General features: G+C 34.8%; 1 protein-coding gene across 1 annotated transcript in view; it reads left to right on the top strand.

Annotated features, from left to right (window-relative positions):
- The first annotated feature begins 2,798 nt into the window (after positions 1 to 2,798).
- Positions 2,799 to 21,992, top strand: part of LOC123659199 — a 38,019-nt gene continuing 18,825 nt past the window's right edge. Inside the window, exons 1-4 of the mRNA XM_045594451.1 lie at positions 2,799 to 2,896; positions 3,150 to 3,251; positions 3,659 to 5,305; positions 12,430 to 12,464. Coding sequence (XP_045450407.1) covers positions 2,799 to 2,896; positions 3,150 to 3,251; positions 3,659 to 5,305; positions 12,430 to 12,464 — 1,882 coding nt within the window. The remainder of the gene's footprint in view (positions 2,897 to 3,149; positions 3,252 to 3,658; positions 5,306 to 12,429; positions 12,465 to 21,992) is intronic.

Genomic DNA, 21,992 nt, shown 5'->3' on the forward strand with positions numbered 1-21,992 from the left:
GGGATAGTTGAAATTGATTTTATCACATTCAATGCACTTATCTTGCTTAATAACGATACAGATTAGAAGATGATTCACAAATCAAAATAAAACACAAGCGGTTAACTTTAAGTATTGCGGACGAGTACACTGACACCGTCTATAAAATCTTTAATTAAAAAATTGATAATTTTTATTAATATCCAAAAAATTATCCTAATCAATCCCTAAAATTATTATGCCTAAAAGTTAGAATCTGAAAAAAAAAAGAAATGGAAAAAAATAATAGAAATGTGTTTACAAGAAATGTAATTTGATTATTACAATTAAAATACGTTTAATTACAATAATATGTTTTTGGTTCCTAAATCTTGTCACTATTGTTACGTAGGATTAATATTTTAGGGTGCTGTGTGGCTACGGGTGCTGTGTGGCTACGGCACTAAAGAATTTAGCCACCCTCTCTCTTCCCGTGGGTGTCGTAAGAGGCGACTAAGGGATAACAAGGTTCCACAACCACCTTGGAACTTAAGAAGCCGACCGATGGCGGGATAACCATCCAACTGCTGGCTTTGAAATACCCAGGCCAAAGACGGGCAGCAGCGTCTTCGGTGCGACAAAGCCCGTACTGCGGTCACCAACCCGCCTGCCCAGCGTGGTGACTATGGGCAAAACACATGAGTTCACGTTATTTTTGGCGTGAACTTGTGGAGGCCTATGTCCAGCAGTGGACTGTATAGGCTGTAATGATGATAATGATGAATATTTTAGGTTTTGGTTCTTTATCTAAATGTTGCACAAAATACTTTTAATCAGATCTGAAATCAACTAATTTTTGTTTGTCTTTTGGTCGTAAATTAAAGAACCCGATTGTGGTATTAACTTTTAGAGCGGAAAACAGTAAAAACTAAAATAAAATGGATTCCAAAAAACTAATGAAAAAAAAAAACTTTTTCTAACCGATACTTCATCATTACAGCCTATACAGTCCACTGCTGGACATAGGCCTCCACAAGTTTACGCCAAAAATAACGTGAACTCATGTGTTTTGCCCATAGTCGCCACGCTGGGCAGGCGGGTTGGTGACCGCAGAGAACCGATCCTTATTCATTCAATAATTGTGTTTGCTCGCAAACGAAAAAAAACCGACTTAAATTACATCGACGAGTAATACAACGTAGATCGACAAAAAAATAGTCAAGTAACTACGTGTTATCAAAGATTACTCAAAAAGTAGTTATCGAATCTCAATAAAACTATATGTGACCAGATGATAAACATCAGCTTTCGATAAAATTAAAAATTATCAAAATCGGTACACCCAGTAAAAAGTTATTGCGGATTTTCGAGAGTTTCCCTCGATTTCTCTGGGATCCGATCATCAGATCCTGGTTTCCATCCTCCTTCCTGATCCTGTTATCATGGCACCAAACTAGGGATATCCCCTTTCCAACAAAACAAGAATTATCATAATCGGTACATCCAGTAGAAAGTTATGCGATATAATACAACGTCGGTCGACGAAAAAAGCGTCAAGTAAAAACGCATTATTAGATGTAACTCGAAAAGTAGTTGTTAGATCTCAAATAAATTAAAATGGGACCAATTGACACACACCACCTTTCGATTAAAAGAAAATTTGCCGAAATCGCTCCACCCAGTCAAAAGTTCTGAAGTAACATACATAAAAAAAAAAAAAAAATATACAGTTGAATTGAGAACCTCCTCCTTTTTTTGGAAGTCGGTTAAAAACCAGACCATTGTTTGGTGCATCGCAGTGCGACGTTGTCTGAAATTTTATTGTATTGAGTGTCCTATTATTAAAACGGTTGCATCTGTCACTATTGTCAACTAACAGATATAATAACATATTATATAATATTAAACAATATAATAAATATATCAATAGATAATGTGAAAACTATAAATATGATGCTTAAGATATAAATGCTATGTTAATAGCCTCTGCGGGACAACAAAACTCCGCTCCGCCGGCTCGCGGTCGACTCGCAATTTTCCATTTTGCCTCGATCCCTTTTACGTGACTTTATAGACATTACAATATTTATTTCCACTCCATCGCCGAGGAAGTAAATTTACAAACACTAAGATATTATACAAAGCTTAAAATTAATATAAATTTTGTAAGTAGATAAAGTACCCCAGTAACTCGTATCGTTGCGTTACTTTTGCGCAAACTTATCTATAGAAATGGTCATTTGTAAGCAATTATCAAAGGTTTTCTTAAAAAGCGAAAATTTTTATGGATAATATGAAAAAATGTATCAAACGTTTTATGTTAATTTTCTTAACGAGGAATATTGTATATTAAAAAATATATTTTATAATAAGATGTTTAAGTAACTGGTCTTAGTTTTTTCTAGTCTTTTCATTTGTAAAGACATTTTTTAAAGCAAATTTAAAAAAAGAAATTATGAGATTAGAAAAGGTTTTTTTTTTAATTTAAACCTATTTGTATAAAAAATATAATAAATGTTACGCTTAGTAAAATGATTTAAAGTCGGAAACAATTAGCTACATACTACGAAACTCTCTTAGCGATAAATCTTTACTGTTAAAAATTGTACATTTTATAGTACAAAATAAGAACTAACTCCAAAAAATTGACCCGGAGGTTATTCAATTAAAAAAAAATAAAAGCGATTGATTGCGTTTAAAAAGTTAACGTTATCTTCTTTAAATCGGTGCAAGGGAATTATCGATCAGACTTTAAAGAATGAAATAACCACTGCGTGCACTCCGTAATCCAATACAACTACTCTCAATGTACTCAGGTCACGTGGCACGTCAACCTGTCTATGACCCGGCAAGGAGCTGCGAGGAGCCGCGAGGAGCGGCGAGGAGCGGCGGGGAGCGGCGAGGTGCGGGGAGGAGTGAGGAGACACGTAGTGGAAGAGTAACTCGATGCAACACCGCACGTGAACTTAATATTGATATCCGTGTGCGGTTTATGAAATATATTTTATTAAATTTGTTGGCGGCGGACAGCGCCGCTGACGCGCGGCGATGTACTCCCAGCGTGTTGTACATCGTAGGAATAAAAATCAGAGTAACAGTATTAAATATGTGCTGCAGTTCAATTTGCATTCTAGCTGCATTATATCATATAAATAGGACTTTATTATAATGTCAGTACATGCATAATCTAGGAGACAAATATTGCAAAGAACTAAGAACAAATCTAGGTCAATGAAAAACGAACTCTCGGCATTATACAAGTTAGTAGGCAAGCGTATTAGAAGCGATTATATGTTAGCCTAATCAAATAAAATTGGTATATTTACTAATTTCACTATTGATTGTATGTAATTATTTTTGTTTATAATTTCAATATAAATATTGATTTAATCAATTTGTGTTGTATTTTTACTAATATTTAATTATTAGAAATGTTTAGTAAATTTAGTGTTTATTTTGACTAAGTATTTGATACTTAGTCAAATTAGTATCCATATTTGGAGAGAGAATGAAAATATAAAAGGGACTGACGACAAGGGACGGAGTGCAGTCTGAGTTCTGTCGCCGTCCGAGGGACAACTCTGAAGTAATTTATTGAATATCATAATTAAGCGGACATTGGTTATATATATATATATATATATATATATATATATTGGTGGTTGAAATAAAAAAAGTAGAAGAAATTGAGTGGATTGAGTTTTATTTTTACATATACAAACTACAGATCGAAAATTATAGAGAAAAATTTAACACAGTCAGGAAGTTCAAAAAAGGCATACAATGAGTTGAGGACAAACAAGAGATGGATTGACGGATTAGAGATCAAAGGAAAAACCCTAAATAATCGTAACGACATTATAACAATTGCAACAGACTTCTACAAAAAACTGTACAGCGTTCAAGGTTACGAAAATATCGACGATAGCATTAACTTTCAGTCAGACAAATTACCAATAAATTCTATGCCATTAAATTGTATGCCTTTCTCCGAAACAGAAGTTATAAAAGCAATAGATAGACTTAAAATAAATAGGAGCCCTGGTTCTGACAACATTACTAACGAGTCTATAAAATCAGCTCACCTCCTTCTGACCCTACCGCTCACTCAATTGTTCAATCGCATTTTGGAAAATTCTAGTACACCGACTCAGTGGTCACAGTCGGATATCACACTTATTTATAAAAAGGGCGACCCACGTGATGTTGTGAACTACAGACCGATAAGCTTGCTACCATGTGTATACAAACTATTCTCCTCTCTAATAAACCAAAGAATAAGTATCACATTGGAAGCAGAACAAGCCATAGAACAAGCGGGATTTAGGAAGAGTTTTTCGACTGTAAACCATATTCACACTCTGGAGTTAGTGATAGAAAAATACCAAGAAAAACAACGAGCTCTGTATATCGCCTTCATCGACTACAAAAAAGCCTTTGATACCGTTTCGCATTCAAGCATCTGGAAAGCACTAATAGAACAGGGGGTAGCGAGGGGATACATACAGGTAATACAAAGCATATATAACAACAATGTAGGTAGAGTCAAACTGGAGAGAGTCGGCCCAAGTTTTCCCATCAAAAGAGGAGTGAGACAAGGTGACCCAATCTCTCCGTTGCTGTTTATTGCCATCCTTGAGTCAATTATAAGAAAACTGGAGTGGAATACTAGTGGTATACACATTGAGGGTAAATACCTAAGCCACCTCCGATTTGCTGACGACTTGGTGCTCCTATCGGAATCAAGCTCGCAATTACAAATCATGATACAAGCACTAAACTCAGCTAGCAAGAAGGTAGGATTGGAGATGAACCTATCCAAAACAATGATAATGACGAACGCCACCGAACAGACAATATTTGTTGATAGTGAACAATTAAATTACATGAGTAAATATGTTTACTTAGGTAAACAAATAAGCTTTGATAAGTACAACAACTGCTCAGAAATTGAAAGGCGAATTCAGCATACATGGAACAAATACTGGAGCTTAAAAGAAATTTTCAAAAGTAATATGTCAGTCGAACTTAAAACTAAAATCATGTCGAGCTGTCTTATACCGTGTCTGACGTATGCCTGCCAAACTTGGAAATACACAGACAAAACAAAAAGAAAAATCAGAACTTGTCAACGTGGCCTAGAACGCAGCATGCTCAAGATCAGAAAAATCGACAAGATAAGACACACCGAGATAAGAAGCATAACCAGAGCTACCGATGCACTAGAACATGCTCTTAAACAAAAATGGAAATGGGCGGGGCATGTGGCAAGATTGTCAGATGAGCGTTGGACCCTAAGGGTGACACGGTGGAGAGGCCCAAGTGGCAAACGACACAGAGGAAGACCGCTCAAATTCAATTCAACTGTATTTTTTTTTTGTTTATGTTACTTCAGAACTTTTTTTTTGAGAACTTTGATTTCGACAAATTTTATTTTAATCGAAAGGTGGTGTGTGCCAATTGGTCCCATTTAAATTTATTTGAGATCTAACAACTACTTTTCGAGTTATGTCTAATAATGCGTTTTTACTTGACGCTTTTTTCGTCGACCTACGTTGTATTATACCGCATAACTTTCTACTGGATGTACCGATTTAGATAATTTTTTTTTTGTTGGACAGGAGATATCCCAAATTTATTACCATGATAAAGAAACCAGGATCTGATGATGGAATCCCAGAGAAATCGAGGGAAACTCTTGAAAATCCGCAATAACTTTTTACTGGGTGTACCGATTTTGATAATTCTTTTTTTGTTGAAAAAAAGATATCCCTAGTTTAGTACCATGATAAGGAAACCAGGACCTGATGATGAAATCCCAGAGAAATCGAGGGAACTTCTTGAAAATCCGCAATAACTTTTTACTGGGTGTACCAATTTTGATAATTTTTAATTTAATCGATAGCTGATGTTTGTCATGTGGTCATGTATAAATTTTATTGAGATCTGATAACTACTTTTTGAGTAATCTTTGATAACGCGTAGTTACTTGACTATTTTTGCGTCGATCTACGTTGTATTACTCGTCGATGTAATTGAAGTCGGTTTTTTTTTCGTTTGCAAGCAAACACAATTATTGAGTAATCTTTGATAACGAGTTAGTACGTAGGTACGTTGTAACGTAGTCCTACCTACTTGACTATTTTCTCGTCGATCTACGTTGTATTACTTGTCGATGTAATTGAAGTCGGTTTTTTTTCGTTTGTCTGCAAACACAATTATGAAAAAAAATATTCGATGTACAGTTTTGACTTTCCTACCATTTTATTATAGTATAGATTAGTCAATTCATAACATGAATTAGTTTAATATCTTTATATATCATTAATATCTCTCCTTTTTTACGTTTACTACGTTAATGTTTTAATGCATCCCGAATAAAAAAAAGTTGTGTTGCGGATAAAGCTCGACGTGAGATTATTAAGCCATTTCTATTAACTTATTGGTTTTTATAATGGATTTTTTGGAAGTGCTTTTAATGCAAAGAATGAGAGATAACTGACCGGTAGCGGGACGAGTGACTAGTGGCTCAGCGGTGAGCATCTTCCTGCAAGTTTGGTTTTGAGACTGTAAAGTCTGTTTATTTGTTTATGGCAATTTGATCACATCGTGTGAGTATTCCTTCTGCAAGATTTGATATCTGATCTACGTTAAACAGGTTAAGGGTTTGTTTCTCGATGTCAAAACCGTTTGTTCTTCGTCTGCCTCGCCTGTTGGTTACTGTCGTGAATACTAACAGTGCTATAAGCTAGCACAAGCAGACGCAGGAAAAATAACCGATGATACATCGTATTTCATTAATTATATTACCGCATGTACAATCGTAAATTACTCTTCAAAAATTAAGTCACTACAGTCAGATTTTGTAGTAAAATAGATCTATATAATGTCTGTATATATTTACCACATCGATTAATTGAAGAACATCTTGCAATTCGCAGCATCACAGCGGCGACTGATCTCCGAATGATGATCTTATCCCCCCCCCCGCAGCTCATCGCCGCTCGTAACGACGCCGGCGTCGCGCGTAATGTCCCTGTAATTTCCGATCATCGTTAGATCGTTCCTCCGAGCATTACCGTACTCGTCACCTGCACACCGGTGGCGTCTGCCGGGTAATGACACAATTAATATTACAATGTTATTTGATTACTCAACTACTTCAAACTTACGTTAGTTTTCTCAATAACATCGACCTCAAACTCGTTTTTTAATATTTACGATAGAACATCGGATGGCGTGCCGGCCCATTGATCATAGTCATGGTTTTTTAGCTTTGCTTAGTTTTCTTACTAACAATGAGATCCGTTAAATGTGAGGCGTCTATTTGTATATTTAATTATTTTGTGTACTTTGAGAATATTTTTTTTATAATTAGAATTGGTGATGAAATCATAAAACAAAGAGAGTATACAAATCTTTTATCGAGGTCAACGGTCGACGAGGAGAACTTTAAGTCTTCGGCCACAGTAATTATTAGCTTGTGGCCGGTAGATTTCCATAATGTCGGATTATTTTACGTCGTATTGTCGGTTGTCGGTGAGCGGCTTGCATTGTGAAGTGAACAAAAGGACTGCTGAATAATCTCGGAAATAACTAATACAAATAAAACGCGATTGAATCCATTGCGGACAAAATCAAAGTGAACGAGTGCGTTATAGATATTAAATTGGCTCTGCGGAGAGCGAGTGGCGGCCATTTTTATCGTTGTCTTTGTTTGTGAAAACATTTCAACATGTCGAGTAGCGTAGTAAAGCGTAGCGTATTTTTTTCAGTAGAGCGTTGTTTATTAACACATATTGCCGTACGGACCGTAATCCACATACAAAGGGCCTTTAGTTATGGAGAAAAACTTAAGAGATGTAATAAAAATTTACATAACCGTAATCTCTTAGAGAGCGCAATCAGCTTACGAGCTTTAGTGGCAAATTAATAAGAGAATAAAAATTTAATTAATGAGAAAATTCAAAGAAAGAGACATCGAACAGAAAGCGACTGCGGTCGACGCGGAGGATTTAAATATTAAAACCGTTACGTTGTATCTCGCTGACTGCATCGACAGCGAACAAGGGAAGTGCGGGGATTCGGACAGTAAACCTGACGAATTTATCCGACCTTTCGGAATGTTTGCTAGTGATTTTGCTACTTCATTCTAAATATAAATCGGTCAAGTGCGAGTTTGACTTCCAGGCTTAAACTATAGCGGTGACTTATCCAGTACCTGCAGTGTTCAACAAAGCTTCAGCTAGGGTCAAGTAAAAACAATAAAACGTAGTTCTTAAATGTAATCAAATTTATTGTAATTTTAGCTTTTATTTTTACAATTATAGCGGTGATAATATTATATAATCTTTGAAAATTTAAAAATTCTATCTAATACTAAAGCTAAGTTTTGTGCCGGATATTCTAAAACCATCTTCGAGACCGAGTTGTGGCACGTTAATGGTTCTTTAAATATTTTTAGTGTCGCCTACACGGTGCACTTACGTTTTAACCTGAGGCGAAGCGATCACGACTTGGTTTAATCACTTTTGATTTTGAGTAGAAACATTTGAGTAGGTACTTTCCATATTTCGATTTTTTTGATTAAATTGTGATTTTTTTATATTATTATTTGTAGAAATCGTAAACGTACTCATATTATTATAAAACAACAGAGTATTGAGTCAATCATAATCATTGAAAAGCTGAATAGAAGTTTTAAATATTTATTTCATTTAGATTTATTACTAATAAGTAGTTGTAGTAATTGTAGCAGTAGTCGTAGATTTATTGTATACGAAACAGTCGAAGATTACGCGTAAATTAATATTTACGACCGTTGCCGTGGATTCGTGCACGTGGACAACTATCAACGTTTATTTTTCCGTTGAAACAGATATTTCGAGATAATAGGTAGCCATGTCATAAAGGTCATTTCAGAGTGTAACCTAATACTGGGCTGAATGAAGCCGCTCTGACGTGATTAAGTATCAAATAAGATCTAAGATTTTTATTTTTATTTCTAGTAAGATGATATAAATTATTATTTAACACTTAATAAAATATTAATTCGAAATTTTGCTCTTACATATTTTTACTGTGTGTAACATTTTAAAATATGTTGATATTGATGTACGATAGGACTTCGAAGTTGCGAGTTAGTTCGATGTAAATTCAACAAAAGTTCGCTGAAAAACATCGATTACGTCAGCGTCGACGTGGCGGGAACTTTTGACAGTCTCGCAGTTAGCGCAGCGCAGCGCTGCCTTGCGGCGAGTCGCGAGATTAGGCTTTTCTACCAGTCCTCCCGTGACCATGTTTGCTGTAAAATATTGTAATTAATTTGCATGGTTGGAAAAAGTATCCAAAACGATAAGTAAACAGCAATAAAATCCGAATAAGCTGTTTTATTATAATGAGTGAAATTCGCGTAAACATTAGAAAACAATATTTTAGTTTATTTTGTTGCGCAGCAGTTTTCATGTAGCTTATTAGTTTATTGTGTTTCTTTATTTGTTTTTAAAAATATAGTGCTCTTATGGTCTCTACGCAAGAAAAAAATATATATTAAAGATAAACTCGTAAAATATTCAATAATTAATTTTTATTCACTTCAAATTATACTTTTTAACCTAATTATAATACTTAGCAATAGATAAAAGAGCGGGTTCAAATTATTGATTTTTTTAATGTCAAATAACAAATTTTGTGTTAAATATTTTTGTCAAAGCTCGACAATGCTGCCGAAATTAGCTTACGAATTTTGCAGTGAAGTTTCTAATAAACGATTATATCGCCATATACTTTTGGGATAAGGGTTATGGATTAAAGTTGCATCCTCGTAAACTGCAGAAGTTTTAGAAACTATAATAATCATCAGTTACAGTGCAATCGCGAGTACGCACTAGGAAGCCTTAGAAGTGGATCTTGGCGACTTAAAGAGAGAGAAAGTAAGTTGCTTGCGTCCCAGTACTGTTCACGTCGGAAGACCGTAAAGAACAATGATAGATATACAACAAAAAATCGAATTTTGCTCGACTTGTCAGCTTTATTATCTGTCAGAAAATTTTCTGATGGTATCTTAAGGGATATTTTTTACTCAAAAAGTCAGCTTTCCATAATTTAATTTGGAGAATTTTGCAAATTAACTTTAACTTGACAACTGAACGGTGGTTTTACACTAGAGGCAGTAGAGGCGAGTGCCCAGGGCGGCAAAATTTTTAGGACGGCAAAATTTTGAAAGTGAAAAAAAAATTATTTTAGTCTTATCAAGATTGCTCACTATAATTAATTAATAATTTTCTGTTTAATTGATAATGAAGATGATCAATCTTTCCCAAGCTTTCATTAAAATATAGGAGAGTAGAGTCTGTTACAGTTCCATTGTATTTATCAAAGCAAAATAAAATAATACAGTACGCTAGGTCATATCTTCATACGCTCCTGTGCTATAATTATAAGCTAGTTAATAAATTGATAACGTCGAGCAATTATTGTTTCAAATTTAAAACCTTAGTAGAACGAAATCATTTCATACTTTTGTTCCTTTTTTCAAATAGGAAAGTTCCTGTCTGTCAATCTAGTTAGATGTTTGTGATACACACATACACTCACACACATACACTCACACACACATACACACTTGTAACACAAATCTAAGTAGAAGCTGAAATATTTTCAATGTGGTCACAAGATAGATAAAATCAGCACTATCAGTCAAGTTGACGAAATATAAACATGGACTGTATTGTACGATATTGGCTAACGATTAATTGACGTGGTGACGATGACATTGTACAGGAAATACGAGGACTTGGAGTAGCTTGTTTTAAAAATGAACTGGCTGATACCCTAGACTTCATATGCATTATATTTGATAAGGAAGGTAAAAGAGACTTTTTTAGTGCGCATGGACTTTTACATGACGCTAAGACACACTACATGGGAACATGTGGTGTTTAGAAAAAGTAAACTGTCTTTAACGGGAAATAATAATTTTGTATTTATATTTTTTTTTGGCAGGGCCATCAATCTTTCTGTTATGAAATTCGGAGCAAAGTGATGGTTGACGTACCTGAACACACTTAACTAGTGTTGTGTTCCTGGAGTGAGTAAGGTGACCAGAGCTCCGGGGAGAGTCGGGGGTAAGGTCAGCAGCGCATTATCAATGTTACAAGCGTTCATAGGTACGGTAATATCAAATAAAATGAAGATAGTATAATATTTTTGTCAAGACAGATAACTTAGAAAGCTTAAATGATATTATCCAACAGTTTAAATGTGCGCAACATGCAGGTCTCTATTGTATATATTATATCGATGAACTAGGCAGGTGAGTGATGGTGTTAGCTCATAGCATTGATGTTCATAAAATATATGTAAATGCAGACATAGTGTAATAAGATGGATATCATTATAGATTCAAATTGAATTCATACAAGTATACTGTTACGAATGACTTTAGAATTGAAATAGTTGAACGCGATCTGCTCGATATGCTGATGCTGTCAAGAACCGACAAGAAATTTACTATTTCATATATAATATTCGTTAGAAAATTGTATGGTATATACTTATGATAAAATCGCAGCGAGGCCAAGAGTTCTGAGCGTTGAAATATGAAAATATCATTATAATAAATAATTGTTACGGGTATATTCAATTTTGTAGTCGCAAGACATTCTTGTCTAATGAGCTTTAACTGCATTTAAGTGGAAATGGAAAATATTTTGTAGAAAAATTAAACATGTGATTCTGTTGGAGGTTTTTATTTAATAACATATTTATTATCTATTGATGAGTTTTTTTCTATAGAAAGTTTTTATATTGCTGTTACAGATTTAAGGAATACGACTTATTAATGTTTTTTTATTGAAATATTGATCAATATATTGTTATTACGCGGGCTCTGCTTGCAGCTCCGAGGAGACTCCAGGCAGCCTCAGCGGTCCTGCATTCGAGTCGCAGCCGGGTCGCGCCTAGTGATACTTCTCTCACATATTTATGAGCACCGATATCTGTCTACTGTCCTATCATCTCTTATTACTTTTATAACGTGCAAGCCCTTTGACTCTGGTTTGTTGCGAATATACAGTTTTTTTCCTGATATAATCATAACACTGAATTATGTATCGAAAACAGCATATAAAATTATGTAATATGACGTATTATTATATAATATCGTCCAGTTACACGTTATATCGGAGTGTAGCTTGTAGTCACCGCGATTAGTTACGAGATAATTATATTCTTTTTCATAAAGGATAATTTTTTTAAACCTGACAGTCCCGATTGAAGTTGTATTAGAATAATAATTGTCAATTTGGGGATTGCAATTTACTCGATCCACAACTAAGTTCCTTTATTTTCTGATCTGTCTGATTTTATGTTAGAATTTTTTTATTTAAGTTGTATAGCTAATTTTAATATCACTTCCATATAAAGTCGTAAAAATCGGGCAATTCTGTTAATACTTTTTTGTTCTGTAAGTAATGCACGTAAAAAGTATGAAATAAGAAATGCAGGTAGAAAAGCGTATATTTTTTGTTGTTTCATCGTTTATTAAATTATAATGAGATTGAAAGAAATGTTTTCGATCTGTATCAAATAAACACAATAACAGACGATGTAACTACGATAATTGGACGATGTCGACGGCCCGCTAGTACTCGTAATTTACCTACAAATAATATTTTCAAATAAGGAAGTTATTATCCGCAACAAGCGCGAGGAGGAACTTTACCAATTTTTCAGAACGAGGCCGAGGGATTAATTTATTTAGCCGGCGTATAATGAAATCGCTCTTCAACGGCTTAATATTGAAATTTTTTACCTTAATTAATATTTCTTGCCTCGTCGATTATAAAACAGCTCCGGCGTCGGTTAGAGAAACTCTCGAATGAAACAGGTAGTTATTTTAATTTATTTTGTTATTCGTGATGCTAAATGGTTCAATAATTTACATAAATTTCATAGATCTTGATCAGAGTTTTATTAATTTTGCCTGCAATCGCATTCAAGCTTATGTGATTTCGGTTTCATTCCAAAATTTTAGGAACAATAAAAATATTGAAATTTGGCCAAATTAAAATAAGTATGTGCTATTGAAATACACATGTTTCCTGACACACGTGTACTCTCCTGCATAGCCGCAGTGTAGCAGATTGTGTTACGAATCTACATCCTTATAGGAAAGGAGTTGAGTATCCTGTTACTTTACTGTAGTTTAAAATTAATAATAATAATAATAATAATAATAATAAATAGTTTATTTGCTTGGTTACTTAATAAATTTATTTAATAATTGATTCATCATTTCAGCCTTGCAGTCCACAGTGCTGGACATATGCCACGCTGGGCAGGCGGGTTGGTGACCGCAGGGCTGGCTTTGTCGCATCTAAGACACTGCTGCCCGTCTTTGGCCTGTGTATTTCAAAGCCAGCAGTTAGATGGTTATCCCGCCATCGGTTGGCTTTATAAGTTCCATGGTGGTAGTGAAATTATGCTATCCCTTAGTCGCCTCTTACGACACCCATGGGAAGAGAGAGGGTGGCTATATTTTTTGATGCCGTAGTCACACAGCATAATAATAATTGATTGCATGTTCCTAATTCCATCGTTTCATTACTATATATAGTGATAGTATTAGTATCGGTTGAGCGAGTTAATCCTGAAAACTTGAGAAACAGACATGCCTCCGCATCTGTACAGCTGTTGTGGATTTTAAATAAAATTTGCATTTTTATTCATCCTTGATTACGAATAATGATTATTTTTAACATCAACTTTTTGTGATCCTGTCGACGTAACCACCATGTACATATTACACACTTGTGGGTAATTATCTTTTTTGTAGAATATCTTTGTAAATATTTATTGATTTAAAGGTAAGAGGAAAAACATCCTTTTTTAACCGCAATATATTTTAATTTGGCGTGCCTCGCCTGTAATCTGCATAGCTTCATGATATTTTAATTTCAACAATTTGGTTAAAACTAAATTGTCAATATATGTAATTGAAACATCAACCAAACTCTACCTTAGGGATTTTCTACGTCCAAGTTCTTTATCCAAAACTGACAATAATGATTAGCTCTGCTCGTAATGATTCATAAAAAGCATTTTAGATACAATTCGAAAAGTATTTGTCAGATCTCGATCAAAATTAAATGAGGCCACATGAGGTGTACAACCTTTTGTTAAGAAAGAATCATCGAAATCGGTCCCAACACGACAAACTCAGTAAAAAGTTTTGAGGTAACTTACATAAAAAATATACAGTCGAATTGAGAACCACCTTCTGTTTTGAAGTCAGCTAAAAAGAAATACCAGGTAAGTGTAAACAAATGTAAAGTTCTAGCAATGGTTGGCTTACAGTAAAATATAAAGTAATTTTAATAATTACTGATTTAAACAGTTTTGCACAGTAAAGCTAGAAGTTGTGTAATAAAATTTAAAACGTCCATTTTTAATTTAACATGTGTTGTGAAAATTGAACATGTAAATATCCCCAGGTACATTTTGATGAATTATATTACATGTTAATTAATCGTAAATACGAAGAACTTAGTTTTACAAAGAAAAACAAACAACTATCTAAGGCGCATTTTTTGTCACTAAATACCTCATAATTATCATTATCAGCTCCATAAATATATATATTATCTAGTATTTGTTTATGTAGTATATATGTATATATTTATTTGTATATATGTATGTGTATGTATATTGTGTGTATATGTATGTGTACCTATATGTATATTTGCTTCTGTTAATATCATACTGCTTGTTAACTATACGCCAATTCTTTATCAACTGTTTGTACACTTCCCTCCCGCTTCTCTTTTTCTTCGCTATGTCCTATGCCCAAAGGTTGTCTGGAAGAAATCGCTCTTAGCGATAAGACCGCCTTTGTACATCTTTCTTTTCATGTATCACTTTTTTTGTAATGTTTCTTTGTGGTGTACAATAAAGAGTATTTATTATTATTATTATTATTATTATTATCACGTCCAGCTTCGAGAACCTTCTATAGAGGTATAATTATACTTTTTCGCATTCAGAATCATATTTCCCTCTCGTTTAGAGCAGCTTCATCTGTTGTTTTAAAATTAAAACGCGTCTGGAAGTTTTGTTTTACACTTTTGCCAGTTTCACAAATTTTTATTAAAATTTATCATTTACGAAAAAATAATTGCTTATTTAAGAATATGTACATGTTCAGTATCAAGATTATATGCTCATAAAAATAATTAGGCAATAAGGAATATTAATATACAATAAGAAATGTGTTTAGATGAAGTTAGCTAATAAAAACTTAGAAAACTTAATTTAAATCCATTCCGCAGCATCACACAGACACACACTGTACACATGCATATGAAGTAATTATATATTAATAATGTATGGCATAAGTATAACTACATAATATTATATAAGTATATTTTTAATATGATACTAACTAAACCAGCGAACTATATAAACCCGTAGGATTAAATATTGTGACAAAGTTCTATACTTAACAAAAAAAAACATGAACATTACATATACAACGTGCAATTAAACTAACGTCCTTCTATTTAAGGCTATATACATGGAGGCACATCATAGCTGAAATTGTACGTGAAAAAAATGAAGAGGTAGGAAGTAAAGCCAAGCAAATTTGAAAAAGAAAATGTTGAGAAGATATAGGAACATTAGGAATAATTGACCGACTTAACTGTAAAACTCAGGTGACTCGGTCATTGAACCGATACTAACGTACACACGAAAGCTAGTTTTATAAAGAATAATTATTTTTTTGATTGAGGTTATAATGTCGATTCTGATATCACAGTTGAATGGAAGGAAGCCAGTTTAAAAACACGTTGTACACGCCAATTTACAATTTCAAACGAAGAGTTTGCGACCGAAAATAAAATAGTAACTTTCACAATTTTCCTTACAACTTCTTCATATTTTCTCATCTTCTAAGCTTGGGACTTCAAATATTTCAAAACAAAATTAGCCAAATCTGTCGAGCTTCCCTCGAGATTTAGTACGACTAACAATCGTAATTGCATTTATGTACAAATTGTTTGTATCGAATTAAATAGATAGTGTGGTAGCGAGTAAAATAATCAGAAATTTGGTTCAAGCAACGCTCTGAAACAAAGTATCTTCAGCGAGGTAAGTTCCACCGCCCGCCGCTTGCGGCGCGCCGATCCTCCTAACAAGCGGCTTAAATCAGGCCGGTTTTGTTTTGTACCTCTTTGTTGTTCCACTTGCAGCGGGGATTTCGGAACGTTTTGTGCTATTATGTGTTACGTAGACGTATAGTACTGTTCTATCGTGTTTTTTATTTTTATTCTCGGTAATTTGTGAGCTACTTAAGCTAGTGGACACTTAGTAATGTTGGCTCAAGGTGTGAGGATTGTAGAAGTTAACTTTCAATCAGCACTTAGAGCAGGGATTTGTAAACTATTTTGGGCAAGAGATTTCTTTGCAAAAATAAATTGATACCTTAGATTCCCATTGTTAAATTACTTTGAATTCCTACAAGTATCAAATTTTTTAGATACTGATACAAAATGCTTACCAATTTAAAACAATTGCGGTTTCCGTTTATATTTCGACGCCTGAAAAATCTGCTTCTAATTCTTAAGATACATTTCTCATTATTTTCAACTATCAAACTACTCGTAGAAAAATTGCAATTAGATAATATTTTAAAATATCAATGTCAATGTTATTAGTCGATGAACAGAAATATATCTATAACACACACACACACACACACACACACACACACACACAGTCGTCTGTTCCTGAGGTAAGCAACTTAAGTAATGGGTCACAAGTAGGGTCACTACCAACTGCGGCAACGGGTTAGTCAAGTGTCGTCTATCATGTTGTCATTGTCGCTGTCGACAGCAATTTTGTCAATTACAACACTAATGTAATCACTATAAACAATTGGTGTTGTTAACAAACGTACACACTGGGATGTGCCGCTAGTGTGCTCTAAATTACATAAAGTATAATGTGAAAACTTCATTTTCAAAAACTTCAATGTATGTAAAAATAAAATACTCCTCATTTATTTCCACCCATCCGAATTTTGATACTGGATCTGATGACAAGGTATGTGGTAAAATCGTTTTGACGCGTTTATTCTAAAAGCGTGCATAGATTGACTTAGATACACATTTAAACATACACGTACTCCTATATCACTGCATACACACATAAATACTCATGCATAACTTACATACATACAATCAAAGCCACAACCCTTTTCGGGCCGCTGTGTCAAAATGTAACCCTCGCCTCGGCTCGGTAAAGCGGTTACTACAATAGAATGAATATTAAATTATCTCTACAATGGAAATGTTATTAAAAACATAAAGTATTAATAAAACAAACTCAAATATCCGCGTTATGATCGAAATCCTGTTTAAAACAAATTATTTACTAAACAATGCAAATATGTAAAATTCGCCGGCGCTATTACTTCCGCCTCGTTATATCATATAATGCATGATAGTATACACGGGACCGTCGTTGCCAAATTAGAAACCTCAGTGTGCACCTACGTAACAAAATGATGTAAGTGACTAACGTCTTCAAGCAATTATAGTATTTATGTAATTGTGATAAAGTCGAAAGTAGCGTAAACATCGGTTCGGTTACGTCGCAGTTATTCAAGTAGCAGTGCCATGTCCAGGCAGGTGGAAGCACAAGCGTCGTGGAACGAAGCGACCGCGGCGAGGAAGTGGCGAATTCAGTTTTGTTGCGCAAATACTACGATGCAACGTTGTTGTCCATCGGCGTTGGCGATGTACACTGCTGGTTTAACATCGGACATAAATTATAGGAAGCGATGTAATCGAGCGATGACTTTGAATTTTCGTAATAATGTTCAGCTTGTACCGTATTATGCATGTGCATGTAACGTGTGGGGGTCGTTAATGCGGCGTGCTCGTGGACGCTCCAGCGGATAATTTTGTTATTATATCATGGAACGATTGTTGTAGTGTTAGCGCTCGAACGACATTATAGCCATTATAGTTGAGCCTCTGTGTGCATTATACCACTGTGTGCGTTTGTGTGCGTGAGGCGTGCACTGGTGTGGGTGAGGTCGTTAATGACTCTGTTGTATAAATATCGTCAGAACTATTCTTAATGATATTCATGTAACAGATAACATAAAATGTATGTGGCTAGATATTTTAAATTGAAGTAGTGACTATTTTTAATACGATATCTGACAATAGGTATTTGAATAATAACAATAAATAACAAAACAGCTTCGGAGAAGGCATCAAGTTTAGTCCGCCAGGATACTCCACTGTAGGTTGGTCGATAAGTATTCTATCAAAAATATCAGGTGCTTACAAAAGCGATCGGAGCGATGGCTTTATGTAACAGTACCACGAAGACTGGCGCGATCGGAGGATTTACAAGTAATACACAGAACTGAAATAAATATCTTTACTTTTGATTTAAAAATATACTTCTCTAACTTAAGAATGGGTAATAATTTTTAAAACTAATTTTTACACTTTTAGTAAGCTAAAACTTAATATCCTTTACATTTCTAACAACATCTTATATATACTTGTGTGGGTACGGCATTAAAGAATATAGCCACCCCCTCTCTTCCCGTGGGTGTCATAAGAGGCGATTAAGGGATAACACAGTCCCACTACCACCTTGGAACTTAAAAAGCCGACTTTTTGAAATACACAGGTCGAAGACGGGCAGCAGCGTCTTCGGCGCGACAAAGTCAGCCCGGCGGTCACCAACTCGCCTGTCCAGCGTGGTGACTATGGGCAAAACACATGAGTTCACTCCATTTTTGGCGCGAACTTGTGGAGGCCTATGACTAGCAGTGGACTGTAATAGGCTGAAATGATGATGATGATGATGAAATAAATATTCAATTAAATTAAATCCGTAATCGACGTCTTTCGTGAATTTTTGTTAGCACTGCTGTACGGTTACTGATATCAACTTATTACATATTATATTTGAAGTGTACAATTGTATGTCTTTTAAATTGTATTAATCATAATGTCCGCAATCTATAAATATTTTAATTTAAAGATCATCACAACTACGAGCCGTCGAGTTAACAGATAACCAAATTCCGCTCCGGGTGTGAACGGGGTGCCAACAGGCGAGCTCGAGGCTTATTTAGCGCAGACTTCATCACGGGCGACCGGCCATTAGTCGCTGTAACGGCGGCGCCGCGCGCGCCCATAACTCAGCGCAAACGACTCCACGTTGCCTCAAACAATTTATTTAGGGCTCCTTAAAATTTAAAATTGCCATTTGATTTCACCGCCATTGTGCGCGGAGGAGCGCGGAGATAGCTGCTCGAGAGAGACGAATGTGAAGTGGCTTTGTTTGTGGCGAAATATTATAAAAATATAAGGACGAAGTGGAGAGATTTATGCTTGCCCGCCCTCCGCCCTCCACGCTCGGCGCGAGACGCCGCTGCTCTGACTCGGTCCTCTGGCGGTGTCGCGTGCACTCCGTCAAGACACAGATGAAAAGTGGAAATTTAATTTACTTTTCCTATTTCTTTTCCAACATCGCTTGTGCACTGAAACTCGCTGTTTACAAATTGAGAAACAAAAGATCGGACACCTTCGCAGCCATTCCGTTGTGATTTTATATTAATATGCTAAATCTACCAAATCTTGAATAGTATCCAACTAACTTTAATAATATCTGACCTAAATGCTGAATCATAACTTTTCACTAAATATGTAATTTTAGTGTTTTATTGCTGGTCTTAGATACCCTCAGGGTCGTAACGTCTACTTCAAGAATAACTAGTCAACAAAGACATTTCTAGAAACTCATTGTATTATATATAAGACACGCTCACACTTTCACCCAGTAAAATTTGCTTTATTTAATAAAATATAACACAAAACTACTACTTGAAACTTTGCCTAGTTTACTTATTAAAATTTTATTATATAACGCAATGAAAAAGTCAGACGCAAAATTTAACTCTGTAAAAATGTTATTTTAACATTTACCTCCCACTACCTCTTACAGAAATTGTTGTTTATTCAAATTTTCACCTACCTTAGATTATTTTTTTAGAAAAGGGTCACGTGTCATTGAAATAAAACTTATAAAACTAACTAAATGACAGACCTCGTATCATATTATTTTAGACTAGCTGTGTCCTGTGGCGGTCCCTGTCCTGCGGTTTCATACAAGGTAATTTCTCGGTAAAAAAAAAGAATTTTGCGATTCGAACCAGTAATTTCTGAGATTAGCACATTTAAATAAACAAACGAAATTTTCAGATTAATAATATTAATATAAATAAAAGATGAGATACTCGAACTCTCGACTGCATTGTATTCTAACGTCTAATGACTTAATGTTGGTACTAAGAAAGTTGTAAGTTTAATCACTCACGTCTAGACGGCAGTGGACGGCCGGCTGCCAGTGGGGTGTGGGGCGCTTCGGCGTGGCGTGGTCGGTGTCGCCCTGTCCTGTGAATCCTTGATAGAATTGTCGCGTTCCAAAAAGCTTCTTAAGTAATTCCTTGGTAAGGATTCTATAAAAAATCAAAAATATTGTAGCGGTAAACTATTTATTTATTAGAGTGTAAAAACTTTCAAAATCAGGTAATTATAATAAAGCCTAGTGGACCTTTCTTTTCATCGTTCATAGTCAAGATAACGCGTATCACGGTTTAGTGGCGCTGTCTTTCAAGGCATAATTTTTTTTTATAATTATGGACGACTCTTAAAAGAGTTTTAAAGAGTGGGTTTCATTCCCATTATCCTCAGCAGAGATTCGATTTTTCTACATTAAAATGCAATGGTGACTTAACAATAACTACCATCAATTTATCAAAAAAAGTTTATTATGAAAGCCGAATTAAAGTACTTGAAGCGTAATTGTAAATTGATTTTTTTTTTACTTTGATTTGTTACACAAATGTAGCAGCGGTGTACCGCGCACAGGACGGCGGGCGGTCACGAAGCTCTCTAACGAAGCATAAACAGGCGCCGGCCCGCGGCTACTCTCGGTCCTTATGAGGCACGTAGCGGCTGGATTGAGCTCTGTGTGTTTGTTTCTCTTCCATGTTGATCACTTGTTTGTCTACGTTTGTAATTCGATGTGTGATTGTTTACATTTCAAATAAAAGGTACCTCGTTTTTAAAAAATGTTTTAGAAGTTACATAATTCGTTACTCGAATAGCTAAAGAAGCTGATTGTTCATCAATTAAAATATATTTAAACTCAGTAACGATGTTTTTGTCTTTTATTTCCATGGATGGAGGTACTGTATAAAATTGTTCTTTCGACCTGCCCTTTTTTGCATAAACAGCTAGACAATACTAACAAGCAAGACACACTCGGACTGACACTACTTTGCATATTGACTGAGCTGAGCAGTAAAACAGCTGAACTGCGGTCATTAACAACTTTTATAGACAATGTATCGGTTTATTGTTCAATTATAAATACCAAACTACACCGCTAACAGGACGCGGGTTGTTTATCAACTAACACAAACAGCGCTCTGATATTTAATGCTTTCAGATGATTATATCAAAAGCCTCGTAAACAAAGTCTCAAAACAATGCAACCACTGATCGACAACGGTGGTACAAAAGCTGTATAATTAGTTGCTTAACGAAAAATATATTGCGAGAGATCAAACAATCGCGCGTTTAGTTGCTCATTAGCGAACACAAGTGCTCGCTAATATGATTCTAATTGTTCTGAAAATAGCGCTGCATTTTGCAGCCATTAACGTCCTTTGAAATAATAAATTGCCTTGTGTTAATAAAAAGTATATTATACAATTTAAAAACAAATAAGATGTGTCAAATCAAATTGATGGTATGAAATAGTTTTAGTTCATATTTCCAATTAATCGTTAAGAAATAAAACAAAGTGGTTAGAATACTAAAATAATAGGGACTTTTTATTTCTATGCACAAATGTTTTTAGAGTAAAAAATTAGGTTTATAGACGATGTATCAAGATGAAGCCCGTGTCAGATATTAAGTTCAAAATTATGAAAGCTA

This window comes from Melitaea cinxia, chromosome 13, assembly GCF_905220565.1.
Source record: "Melitaea cinxia chromosome 13, ilMelCinx1.1, whole genome shotgun sequence".
Classification (NCBI taxonomy): Eukaryota; Metazoa; Arthropoda; class Insecta; order Lepidoptera; family Nymphalidae; genus Melitaea; species Melitaea cinxia.